Source organism: Bos indicus, chromosome 3 (genome assembly GCF_029378745.1).
Source record: "Bos indicus isolate NIAB-ARS_2022 breed Sahiwal x Tharparkar chromosome 3, NIAB-ARS_B.indTharparkar_mat_pri_1.0, whole genome shotgun sequence".
Lineage (NCBI taxonomy): Eukaryota > Metazoa > Chordata > Mammalia > Artiodactyla > Bovidae > Bos > Bos indicus.
In genome coordinates this window covers 9,099,953-9,114,030 of record NC_091762.1, presented here as the reverse complement: position 1 = coordinate 9,114,030, position 14,078 = coordinate 9,099,953, and the positions used below count along the sequence as shown (strand labels likewise).

Below are 14,078 nucleotides of genomic sequence, written 5' to 3'. Positions count from 1 at the left end.
AGGGTGTGACCCTTGGGGAGGAAATGATGGGCAGCCCCAGGAGAAGCTCAGAGAATTCAAAGAAACCAAAATATGGTTTTCCTGTGTGGGTGTGGGCATGGAGTGCTTACCTTCCTGGTGGTTGCAACTTCTCTTTTTTGGTCTGAGTGGATAATTGGCTGAGGAGTGTGCATATATTTGGATACGGGAATGGAGAATAGAGGTTGGAGTGATCAGAGGAGATAACAGAAGGATTGCAAGTTAGTTCTGTGAAATACATCCTTTCAGTTCAAATCTGGAGTGTCTGCACAGTTATAACCCTCACTCAGCACTATCCTTGGTGTTGTAGGGGAGCAGAGACGGTACAGAATAAATTCTGGCCCTTAAGGACTTGCAGTCTTTCAGGTCAGCTCAAGCTGAAAATTACAATAGAGGGGACAGTCTTAAACGGTCAGAGGATGCAAAAGGCTGTATGTTGCTTCTCAAAAAGACTGCTGGATCAAGATAATTCAGTCTCATGCATTTTTTCCTCAATGCAGGGACAAGTTTTCATGAGCCAGCTCAACTCTAGTCACTGAGACCTTAAGATCTAATGAAAAAGTTCTTGGCCTTAGAATTGGGGCATCTACCTTCTAGTCCTCAGTGGTTGTGTGGCATTAGATAACGCATGTCATCTCAATGGATCTCTTCTACCATCACTGTAAAATAAAGCAGTGGACTGTCTACTATTCTTTTTCTTTTTTTAATTTCATTTTATTTTTAAACTTTACAATATTGTATTGGTTTTGCCAAACATCGAAATGAATCCACCACAGGTATACTTGTGTTCCCCATCCTGAACCCTCCTCCCTCCTCCCTCCCCATACCATCCCTCTGGGTCGTCCCAGTGCACCAGCCCCAAGCATCCAGTATCGTGCATCGAACCTGGACTGGCGTTAAGTTGTCTCATGCTACCCTAACCTCAAGTATTGATACTTTAAATCCGCTCTCTGTGCCCGTCCCAGAGCCTTCCAGTGCTGCCCTCTGCTGGCAACAGGATTTAAATAGTAATGCCTGGAGAATCCCAGGGACAGCGGAGCCTGGTGGGCTGCAGTCTTTGGGGTCGCACAGAGTTGGACACGACTGAAGCGACTTAGCAGCAGCAGCAGCCTGCGTTAAACACTGTTTATTTGTGTATGTTATGTATCGATGCATCTATTTATCCATCATCCATCACTTATCAGTGCTTTCTGGTATTGACTCTTGAATCCCCACAAAAACGCCATGAAGTATGTATTATTATCCCCATTTTGCAGAGGAGAAGTTAGATTATCTGTTTGATCACAGAACTCATAAGTGGCAAAGTTTGCATTTGAAGGCTAAAATCTCTGTTCTTACCCAATGTACCTCCCGAGCCCGGAATTTCCAGAGAGTCCATTTGAAAAGCTTCACATGGACTGCATTCTGGAAATGACGCTGGTAGAAGTTGCCAATAAAATCTCTTGAACAAAGTCTTATGGGGTTACGATAATTGAGCATAGGTTTTAACCACAGATTTAAAGCAAGATTTTTGCGTGTTCCTGGCTTACAAAGAACACACAGTGATCAGAAACAAGGATGGGTATGTGTGTTGGGAAAACTGATAGAGAATTATTGCGGGGTGGGGAGTACTAGTCCCTTCAGAGGCAACCACGTGATAGCAGCATGTAGCGGAGGAAAGAGTGTGGGTTAGGATCCCAGAGCCTTCGCCAGCAGGGTTAATGCAGATACGTTAATCTCAGTTTTCTCGTTGCTAGTATTTCAGTGCTGCTTCATCGTCTTAGCCAACAGTGGCTACCCTGCCTCATCCCCATAAGCTTTCATCGTGATGTCTGTCTGAATCGCCCCACCCCCTCCCAGTTCCTCCCCAGCTACCTCTTAGATGGAGGAAATGAGACAATGTAGGTGGCCTGCTATGACCTAGATTATTTAATATAAGCAAAACCAACATCAGAGTGCTGAGGTAGGGCTTTTCCAAGAAGGTTGTATGTGGAGAACATTAATCTGCTTGAGAATGAGATTGGCCATCAGATCTGTGGTGTGAAGATCAAGTTCCATCTTCCCCGTGGGCGGACCAACTCGGGGACCTGTCCCGATTGTGGAGCAGGAGCTTCTGCTGCTAGCGTGGGTGGGTGGTGGGTAGTGTGGCCAAGGAGAGCACATGGCCTTGAGATATTGAATCAGAGGACAGCGAGGAGGCCAGGAGATACTAGCTTGGCATTGAAACCTCAAGGGAATCATTGGACCTTAATTGTTTCAGTCCACCCTGGGTGACTTTCCATAACTATTTAGTTTGGCTTTAAGTGACCTCATGGATTGCACGCTTGACCAAGGTGAGTCAGAACATGTGCTAAATCGTAGTAAACTGTGTTCCCTCTGCTGTGTTCTGATGACCTGTGGGCCTTCCCAGAGGAACATACTCTGGGAGTTGGAACACATGTTTGCAGTTCTGATTCCCTCACCAACCAGCTGGGTGACCTTGCAGGAGTCACTTAGCCTCTCTGTGCCTTGGTTACCCCACTGCAACTTACTATAAGGTTCTTTTTATCAGTCAGTAGATATAGCTTCCCTTGAACAAGATCCAAGACTCCTCTGAATTCTGCTCCTAGTTTAAGCCTCTTATCTGGCCCCTTTCAGCATCCTATACACACTTCAGATGCAGTGCTAGTTATACTGAATTTAAATTATCTGTGTAATGTCTCCTGTGTTAGATATCTGTGGTTCATCTTTCCTTTCATCCCTATAGACTAGCGTGGTGGGGGGGGCGGGGGTGGATCAAGCAAGACATGTTGAATGAGACTGAATTAAACAAAGTCTCAGGATATGTTTATTTAGTGTTTTTGCAAAGGTGCTTGCTCCCTGCAGAAAGCCAAAGTGGTGAGAGCAAGTGCTCATGGGGAGAGGTCCCTTGCTTACCACGGGGAGTCTGATAAGAATCTCTTTGTTGTCAGGCACCTACCTCTTCTTCTCAACAGTAGTATCACCACTTGGAGAATCATGATAATGCCAACGATGCCCCCTAAGAAGAGCCCAGCATATAGTCCCCATTGTCTTGATTCTGGAAAAAAAAAAAGTTAAAGGGCAAACTCAAAAGTGCTGTGAGTTTAAAAACATCCCACGCAGAAGTGGGGAGACCTAGCCTCATGTTTTCTGCCTATGTTTTTTCTCAAGGGAGACATTAATTCTCATAGCTTTAGAGATCAAATTTAGCCCACTGAAGAGTTCCAGATCTGTTTCCTTATCCTGATTTCCGTCGCTATACTTGACTTCCATACACCTAGTTTCTGTAAAGACTCTTCTACTCAGATGTTTTATTTTTCACTTCACTTGAGACATTTTACCACATGACTAAAGCTAAACTTATCTTTGTTTTTTCCTAAGTCCATCTCTCTGCTAGGTTTCTCTGTTTGTAAATTTCTAATGTGTCCTGTATCCATTTTGGTAAAAAGAACACAATGGCTCCACATGCTGCCCCCACACTCCCACACAGTTCTCATGAGACACCACGAGGAAGGAGGATCTACTTTACTTTTAAAATAAACACAGTAGTGCTATTATTGTCCTTCCATGCAAATAATTGTATTGAACTAACTAGACCTGAACTGAAAGAAAAGCATGTAGTTTTCCTCTGAATCATTCCCGCATTTAATATTAGCACTAGACCACCAGTCACTAAGTTAAAAATCAGAGAGCCAGTTTTCATTGTTTTCTCTCCTCTCCCTCCTTTACCAAATCCTTCTGAACCAGGAGCAGCATTTTAATAAATAAGACATTTAGCTCAAAAAGATAATAATAGATAATTACTGAGCATTTACAATGGACCAAGCATTTTTTAGTGCATTGTCTATTAATGCATTTAATCCTCAAAGCAATCCTATGAGGTAGATACTCATTACTCCCATTTTGTGGATAAGGAAGAGGGCACAGAGATCCTTGAGAACTATAGGTTGGTCTAAGAGTAGAAACATGGCTGAATATTGAAGACAGACTTCTTGGAGACTCAGGGAGATGTATGGGCTTGGGGTTAAGTTACATCAGGGTAATGAACAGTGGCTGACAACCCAAAGCACTAGGTTTCTAAGTGAAGTAATAGCATTCACATTCTAAATAGAAAGACATCAGGAGGTACTGTTACATTAATGAGTAAGGGTAACTTGTAAAGATGATTGTGAAATCAGGCTGATTGTTGTTAAACCTGTGATAGATTTGTTGGGAAGTAACTGAAAGAAAGGAATAAGTAGAGGACAGAAGGGCAGGGTACTTACAGACACAATTCAGACATTTACAGAGTTGGCCAGAGATATAGCCTGAAGTTGCAACAAACTGATAAAATGCATCCTGCCAAGATCCAACTGCGCCTGATAGATGAGCAGAAGTTGCCTCCAGGATTTGAAAAGATTTTTTTCTTTCTAGGTCTTTAACACATCAAGTCATCCCAGGGAGTCCCACCGAACTGGGGTTTTGTAAGCATCTTGATTATAGAGTTTCTTCCCAGAACTTAACATATTTTAACTCAGCCAGATAACAATTTTAGCAGTCTCATGACCCCCAGTCAAAAAGCAAGGGTGCAGAGTTGTAAGAAGGCTACTAAATTTACATAAAGCCTGAAATGTGAGTACAGAGTCACTGCGGAAGCTGGAGTTGCCCTATGAACAGCTCTAGCCTGAATGGCTGAGGGCTGCTGAGAGCCCACTTCACGTGTGTGTATGTGTGTGTGTGTGTATCTGAGGAACAGTGACAGATTGATTATTTAGTGCTTATGTTGCCAACACCAGAAAACTCATAGAGAAACCTTTCAAATCCTAAGATAAAGAAGCAGGGCCCGCAGCCTAAGTACCGCCAGGTTTCTTCAACCCATGGGATGGACCCAGTAAACGGTTATAGTAGCACGTAGTATTTCAAGACTATTTACTCTTTTTCTTCCCTCGTGTATTTTGAGATCTTCTAAAACAACAGGACAAGCACTGCAACTACATAAGTGAATTTAAAAAATAGCATTTCTTTCAAATTTCTTTTATATAAAAATAAAACCAATAAGGTGGTGTACCTAAAACTAGAAAATAGCAAGATAGCTAAATAAATTAAAGTAAAACTAGAAAATAGAAGATGACATAAGTGCATTAGTCACAGCTGCCAAATGAGAGTTTCTTGTGTTGTGACAGCCCAGCCACCTACCTACTCACATAAACTAAAAATAACTGGGGCATATTATGGCCCAGAGGACATAATAGCAAGTGCTCTCTCTTTCTTTTCAGGGTCTCAGGAAGATGAAAGCCATCTGATCCTCTTGTCCTATGACATACATGACCCACTTCTGCCAGGTCTGCCACATCGGAAAGGCAACCTGGTCACAGTCCTGAAAGACATTTCATAAGCCCTAATTTCCCCCTTAATCTTTGGATACAAATTAATATGAATCTATTGGAGGATGTAAGTTATAGGACCACAGACTTTTTTTTTTTAACTTTAAAGGAATTACAGAGCTTATCGGGCTCAGCTCACTGGTTTGATGTTGAGAAAACAGAGACCCAGGCAAGCATACCTAGAGTCACAGAAGAAGGCAATGGCCAAAACGGGTGAGAAGAGACCTGAAGGCTTCACAGTTTGTTTTAGCCTATGGAGGTGAGGCCTCTTACAATGAGAGCAGCAGAAGGGTAGGACGCCTGGCAGATGTTCTGAGTCAAAAGCTCTCTGAGGTCCCAGCTCACCCCTCACCAACCTTCATCCCACATCTGCAGGTGTCTCTCCTCTGCTTCCTCCCACTGCACCTTCACCAGTCCCATCGCCTGCCTAGCCCTGGCCCCAGGCCAAGCTTAACTCCTCTGTGTAACTCTTCCCTCCACTCCAGCTCCCATTCTTCCATCTCCTTTGGACTCTGAAGCCCCTTGATTTATGTCCTACATCTGAAAATTATCTTTGCTGTGGAGACTGTCTTCAGGGAGGGCACCTGGAGCCAGACAGATGGACTCAAATTCTGGGTCTACCACTTGATAGCTCTGTGACCTCCAGAGGCCTCATACCCTCTGGGGTCCCTGTTTCCTCAATGTCAGAACAAACATAAAAATATTCAGTTCGCAGAGTTGTTCTGATGAACCAATGAAATAACATATGGAAAGTGCTTAGAGTAATGCCTAGAATCTAGCATGTGGTGCGTGCATGATAAATCACTTCCGATTTATCACAACAGAGAGTTGTGTCCGACTCTTTGTGGCCCTAAGAACTGTAGCCCACCAGGCTCCTCTGTCCATGAGATTCTCCATCCCATGGATATTCTCCAGGTAAGAATACTGGAGTAGGTCACCATGCCCTCATTCCAAGGGATCTTCCTGACCCAGGGATCAAACCTGCATCTCCTGCATTGGCAGACGGGTTCTTTACCATTAGTACCACCTGGGACTCCCAAGGCAAGTGGAATTGATGTTTATTCACCACACGCTTCCCAGGTGTAGCTTCTACACTTGGTGTTCACCTTTTTGGTGCTCTTATTCAATTATGATATGCATATGGAAACTAAATGTCACGGACTGCCTTTGGCAATTTAAATAAATATGGACAACAAAAAGCTACTTCTACAGCTTGTGGGGGTCAGGATGCCCACAATCTCTTTAATTTCTCTCCTGCAGCCCTCTAGTCTGAGCTGTCCTGAGTGCAAGGTTCAGTGCCTTCACCCATTTCCACACACACAAAAAATAAAACCAAAAAACCTATACTAAGAATTTTGTTGGGGGACTTCCCTGGTGATCCAGTGGTTAAGACTCTATGCTTCCACTTCAAGGGGCATGAGCTCAGTAGCTGGTCTGGGAATTCAGATCCTGCATGCTGTGTGGTGTAGCAAAAACAAACAAAGAGACTGTCATGGGTTCGAATCCTCTACTGCAGATTTGAAAGTTCACAAGGAGCAGATTCCATCGTGAAAAGGGAAGCTTTCTAACACATGAGAGGCTCAGACCCTATCTTTCTCTTTCTATACCTACACAAGCAACACCTTCCCCCATTATAACACAGAAGTATTTAACCTACAGCTGGATTCTTTGGGGGAGGGAGGTCTTATCTTCTGCTCTCCATAAAGAGCAGCTTACACTCTTCATAAAGCATTTATGAAGCTCTTTATCCTAAAGAAGCTCTGTTCCCTCCCAAAGAGGAATTCTAATAGTGGTTTCTTTAATATGATCATGTTTTTCTAACCCAGTAAGGTGTAGGAGTCCTATCTAGATGGTAAACTCCTTGAAGGTAGACCCTGTACCTTATACTTCACATGCCTTTCCCTTTCCACATGACACAGTATAGGGCAGGGGGCACTCAATATGCACATGATGGACAAGTGATTTAAGTTAAATTAAATTAGGAGCCATAGAATGAAGTTTGGAGAAGACTATCATATACCCTTTGGCTAAGAATTATCAGAACTCTAAGTTCAGTGGTAAAGAATCCACCTTCCAGTGCAGGAGACACAGCAGATACAGGTTTGATCCCTGAGTCGGGAAGATCCCCTGAGGGAGGAAATGACAACCCACTCTAGTATTGTTGCTGGGAAATTCCATGGACAGAGGAGCCTGGAGGGCCACAGTCTGTGGGGTTGCAAAGAGTCAGACATGACTGAGCATACATGCATATACACAAAAGTATAAGAAGGTCTCAGAAGGAATGCAGGGTCACCTTCTGAATGGCTCAAGGCAGGAGTAGATGGGAACAATCAATGACCTACTTGGCAGTGCTTTATTATAGCCAAATGGAACCAGGAAGAAGGTGTGCATCTGTGCTCTCAGCACCATCTGTGTTCCCATTTTCAAACCACCACTTCCTGTAGCAGAGACTCTGGCTCTTTTTGCTCTCCCTCTTTTCGCTCAGTCATATAGTGAGGCCCCTCAGGATGACGATGCTCAGAAATCAGACCAACATTTTTCTGGGGTCCACAGGTCCCATTCTTCGTCCAAAAAGAATCCTTATCTGAACAGTCTTCTTTTTAAAAAAATTAAAAAATCATTAAAAAAACTATTGAATTTGTTACAACATTGTTTCTGTTCTTTGTTTTGGTTTTTTGGCCAAAGGCACATGGGATCTTAGCTCTCCAACCAAGGATCAAACCCACACTCCGTGTATTGGAAGGCAAAGTCTTAACCACTGCCAGGGAAGTCCCTGAACATTCTTAAAGAGGAGACTTAGGACTTTCCCCCTCCGTGGAACCTCTTAGAGACAGCTGAGCAGGCTGGTTGAGAACTCCAGTGCCATTTATGAAGAGTTCTTTGCATGAGTTTCCATCCTTTGGTCTTCTATTTGATTGGCTGTGGTTTAAACCTGATAACTTGGCAGGTAGCCACACTTCTAAGGAAAAGGCTGAAGGGCCTTTTTCATGTATCTCTGAAAGTCTGCTGCCACAGAAACACAAAAGTCTCTCTCAAGTCCCCAGACTCTAATTGTTTAGGGAGATAAAGAAGAAAATAAAAAGAATCTGAGAAACAAATGTAGCTCACCCGAGGAGATACCGAGATGCTAATATAACGGTCTGAGAGTGCCATATCTCTTTCCTGCCTTTCATGTGGTTCTGTCAGTAAGGCCTTCTGCCTGAAGCACATCAACTTGAAGAAGTCAATCGTCTTCAAGAGACACCTTTTTGTTGGTGGCAGTTTCCTCTCAGAATTGGGAGTGGGGGAAGGGTGGTCCCAAACCATACACTAATTTAAGATATGGCACCACCCAAGTAAAGATTATTACACAGAGTTCTCAGCTTCCAGAAAAATCCCTCACACTTGCCTATACCACCCAGCATCATGTTGCAGGGACTACTGGGTGTAACCCATTTTCATCCTTCCCCGACAAAGCAAGTCTTGTCCAGTCACATGACTGCACAGCTAAGGACTACATTTCTCAGCTTCCTGTGTAGCAGGTGTGGCCACGTGACAGGGCTCTGGTCCGTGAGAGGGGACAGGTTTCATCCTTCCAGGATTGTTGCCACACTTCCTGGGTTGGGAGTACCAGGGAGAGGGACTTGCCTATACACAGAACAGCTAGATGACGCAGTAACAGTGGGAGCTCCCTTTTGATGAGATGGCCTTGTTAGAAAGGGGGAGCCCCCGGAGCTCACTGGCAGGCGTCAGATTTTCCTTCCACGGAGCTAACCTAGACTTGCTGAGCCAACCTTTTGCTAATCTACTGAAAGGGGTCCTCTTTTCAAAATGAGCTCCCAGGGGCATTCCCTCTGAGTTCAACTGTTTAAGGTTCAGTATTACTCATTACTGCACAGACAGAACTGTTTCAGATCACGGTCATGAAGGATGGCAGCAAGTCACTGACAGCCCAGAACTGGCCCACATTGACATGACCTAGGAGAAGGCTTGGTAGCACCCCTGGATTTGTTTTTGTTGTTGTTGTTTAGTTGCTAAATCATGTCCAGCTCTTTGGGACCCTGTATACTGTAGCCTGCCAGGCTTTTCTGTCCATGGATTTCCCAGGCAAGAATACTGGAATGGGTTGCCATTTTCTTCTCCTGGGAACCTTCTTGACACAGAGATTGAACCTGCATCTCCTGTATTGGCAGGTGGATTTTTTTTTTTTTTTCACCACTGAGCCACTAAGAAAGTACTTTGTAGTAAAGAGGCTTCATAACAATAGATATGAAGGTATTTCTTGCTGTAAAACAGTGAGATAACAATTGGAATAAAGATGAATATATGATGGAGAGCCTGGACAATTGTTAGGAAAAAAGATCTTGAGAAACAAATATGTTCTTGTGTGGTTTAGTCTGAGTCCTGATGGGAACCAGTGCTGACATCATAACACATTTGCTTTCATCACATCATTACCATTTGAATTTTTCATTAACGAAAGTGAAATATGTCTCAAGATCACTGTCCTTATTATAGATGACAAACAGACCTCTAGTAAATCCTCATACCCCACCACATCATCCCAAGACTGGGATTTCCCTCCCTTGAATGGGATCTTTGTTAAAGGAACAGCCAGTGCTCTGGCTCAGGACTCATCATCTCTTGATGGGTGACTGCAATAATGGGCCCTCCCCACAGCTAGTTTCTTTTCCTTCTGCTTCTTCCCCACCACAGTCTACTGTCCACACCACTGAAAATTCTCTCTGAAATGCAAAACTAATCACATTACTCCTCTATCTAAAACTATCTATTAGTTCCCATCAGAATACCATAGGACAATACAGAACAAGGCCCAGTTATATCTGCTGTTCTCTCTGCCTTGAGTGTCTTTCTCTTATCTGCTTGGGTAATTTCTATTTATTCTTAAAAACCTAGTTTGTGTCACATTCTCCGTGATGCTGTTTCTGATTCCCTGAAACAGTGTCAATCATTCCGTCCTCTGGGTTCACTTGCACATATTTCTGTTTTGCCCCTATCGTACTACTTAACCTGGAATAATAGTTACTTATAGAGCTATTCCCTTTCTTAAGAGCAAAGAGTGTGTCTTTTTTTTGTCTTTGTGTTCTCAGCACCTAGCACACCTTTGGAACATAGCAGAATCTCAGTAATATTTTGTTTGTTGAACCAAGCATGGTATTTTAAAAATTAGTGATATTCCTTTGCAAACCCAAATCAACGAAATAATAAAATTCTGTTTTCCATATTTAGGCAATCTGGTGTACTGAAAATGGCATGCCACAGTCTAGCTGTGTGATTTGGTTCTCGAATGCTGTGGTTCCCCATCCCTGGAGGCAGGGCAGGGGATCTCTATTTGTGTTATGGGTTGACTGTGTTTCCCCAAAAATTCATATGTTGAAGTCCTTAGAATGTGACCTTATTTGGAGACTGGGTCTTTACAGAGGTAATCAAGTTAACATGAGGTCATTAGGGTGAATCTGAATCTAATCTTACTAATGTCCTTGTAAGAGGAAATCTGGACATACAAAGAGTCACTGGGGATGAGCATGCAGAGACCACATGAAGATACAGCAAGAAGACAGCCATCTACTGCCAAGGAGAGAGGCCTCAGAGAAAAAATCAACCCTTCCAACACTTTGATCTTGGACTTCTAGCCTCCTTTCTCCTGTGAAAAAGTAAATTTCTGTTATTTAAGCCACCTCACCTGTGGTGTTTTTGTTACGGCAACCCTAGCAAAGTAATTACTGCTGCTGCTGCTGCTAAGTCACTTCAGTTGTGTCCGACTCTGTGCAACCCCATAGACGGCAGCCTACCAGGCTCCCCTGTCCCTGGGATTCTCCAGGCAAGAACACTGGAGTGGGTTGCCATTTCCTTCTCCAATGCATGAAAGTGAAAAGTGAAAGGGAAGTCGCTCAGTCGTGTCCAACTCCCAGCGACCCCATGGACTGCAGCCCACCAGGCTTCTCCATCCATGGGATTTTCCAGGCAAGAGTACTGGAGTGGGGTGCCATTGCCTTCTCTGAAAGTAATTACAGGTGGGTCCTAATCCAACATGACTGGTGTCATTTTAATAAGGGGAAATTAGGACAGATATACGCAGAGAGGGAAGACAATGTGAAGAGACAAAAGGAGAAGACAGCTATCTCCAAGCCAAGGAGAGAAGCATGGAACGGCTCCTTCCCTCATGGCCTTCAGAAGAAACTTAACACTACTGACACTTTGATTTTGAACTTCTAGCCTCCAGAACTGTGAAACAATAGATTTTGGTTATGTAAGTCACTCAGTTTACAGCACCTTTTTACAACACCCCTAGCAAATATATACCTTGGTAATCCTTCATTAGCATTTCTTATCAATGTACATACAAATGGACTTATAGACTATTTACTCTGGAAAGAACTTCAGGAGTTCACCCTTTTCAGTTTACATATAATGAAACAGAGGTCCAAGAAAGTGTAATGGCTGCTGAGTAGTTGCCTTAATGCCTGAGTTGAGGTCCTGACAGGGTTTTCCCATGGTTCCATGTTTCTGCTGCTTCTTGACCTCCCCCATCTCATGAAGGCCTGCTCCATATCCAGTAAATCTGGTCACACTAGTGCATACTCAGTCCTCAAAGTGGTTTAGATGGACCACTCAAGCATCTTTACATGTTTCTTTTTTCTTTCCTTTTTAAAAATTTTATATTCAATTTTTATTTTATTTTTTGTCCATGTCATGTGCCATGTGTGATCTTAGTTCCCTAGAAAGAAAGAAAGTGATGTCGCTCGGTCATGTCCGACTGTTTGCAACCCCATGGACTATAGCCTACCAGGCTTATCTGTCCATGGGATTGTCTAGGCAAGAGTACTGCAGTGGGTTTCCATTTCCTTCTCCAGGGCATCTTCCTGACCCAGGGATCAAACCCGGGTCTCCTGCATTGTAGGCAGATGCTTTATCCTCTGAGCTACATGTCTTCTGCAGTGGAAGTGCAGTCTTAACTACTGGACCACCAGGGAAGTCCCTTTATATTTTTTTTTAAGAATGTCCTGAGCTAAGTGCTTCTAGCAGAAGCTTTATGGCCAAGACTTTGAGATACTTTAAGTAAATTCTTGTTAAAGCATACTGAGGAACATGAAGAGAATTATTCTTTTCTGAGATGGGTCAGGGTAAAACATTTGGTGCCCTAAGAGGGTTGCTATGACCAGAGAAGGCTGTGCTGAGGTGAGGGCTACCACTTTCTCAGCCACAAAGGAAAAACACACATATTTATTATGATTTATAAGGCATTTTAAAAGTGTATCATCTATTCTGATATTACCCATGAGGATTTCAGGATCAGACAACTCAACTCTGGCACTTGCTCAGTGTGTGACTTTTGCATATCTTTGTTTCCTCATCTGTAAGGTGGGGATATTAATACTATTTGGTTGCTGTGAGGATTAAATGAGAGTCCACATAATTGATACATAGTCAAGAAAAATTTTCAGGCATTATTTTAGATGAAGAATCTGAGTCTTAGGATAAGCAGCTTATCTTTGTAAGTAACAAGGGTAACACCAGATCTAGAGTTTACATTCTGTGTCTTTTTGTTGGAGCATTTAATCCATTTACATTTAAAGTAGTTATTGACATATATGTTCCTATTGCTATTTTCTTAATTGTGGTTGATTTGTAGATCTTTTTCCTTCCCTTGTATTTCTTGACTATATAAGTCCCTTTAACATTTGTTGTAAAGCTGGTTTGGTGGTACTGAATTCTCTTAACTTTTGCTTGTCTGAAAAGCTTTTTATTTCTCCATCAATTTTGAATAAGATCCTTGCCAGGTACAGTAAACTTGGTTGTAGATTTTTCCCTTTCAGTACTTTAAATATATCCTGCCATTCCCTTCTGGCCTGCAGAGTTTCTGTTGAAAGATCAGCTGTTAAGTGTATGGGGTTTCCCTTGTATGTTACCTGTTGCTTCTCCCTCGTTGCTTTTAATATTCTTTCTTTGTGTTTAGTCTTTGTTAGTTTGATTAGTATGTGTCTTGGCATGTTTCTCCTTGGGTTTATCCTGTATGGGACTCCTTGTGCCTCTTGAACTTGATTGACTATTTTCTTTTCCATGTTGGGGAAATTTCAACTATAATCTCTTCAAAAATTTTCTCATACCCTTTCTTTTTCTCTTCCTCTTCTGGGACCCGTATAATTTAAATGTTGGTGTGTTTGATATTGTCCCAGAGGTCTCTGAGACTGTCCTCAGTTCTTTTCATTCTTTTTACTTTATTCTGCTCTTCAGAAGTTATTTCTACCATTTTATCTTCCAGCTCACTGATTCATTCTTCTGCTTCAGATATTCTGCTACTGATTCCTTCCAGAGTATTTTTAATTTCAGTAACTGTGTTGTTTGTCTTTGTAGGTTTATTCCTTAATTCTTCTAGGTCTTTGTGAATTGATTCTTGCATTTTCTCCATTTTGTTTTCAAGGTTTTTAATCAACTTTACTATCATTATTCTGAATTCTTTTTCAGGTAGTTTGTCTATTTCCTCTTCATTTATTTGGACTTCTGTGTTTCTAGTTTGTTGCTTCATTTGTGTAGTATTTCTCTGCCTTTTCATTATTTTCTTTTAACTTACTGTGTTTGAGGTTTTCTTTTCCCAGGCTTCAAGTAAAGTTGAATTCTTTCCTTGAAGAAGGTTGAATTCTTTCTTCCTTTTGATTTCTGCCCTCATAAGCTTGGTCCAGTGGTTTGTGTAAGCTTCACATAGGGTGAGATTTGTGC

General features: G+C 42.5%; 1 protein-coding gene across 1 annotated transcript in view; it reads right to left on the bottom strand.

Annotated features, from left to right (window-relative positions):
- The window catches only part of SLAMF1 (signaling lymphocytic activation molecule family member 1), a 39,299-nt gene that overhangs the window by 11,597 nt on the left and 13,624 nt on the right, over nt 1–14,078 (bottom strand). Inside the window, exon 4 of the mRNA XM_019987835.2 lies at nt 2,957–3,055. Within this exon, the coding sequence (XP_019843394.2) occupies nt 2,957–3,055 (99 nt within the window). The remainder of the gene's footprint in view (nt 1–2,956; nt 3,056–14,078) is intronic.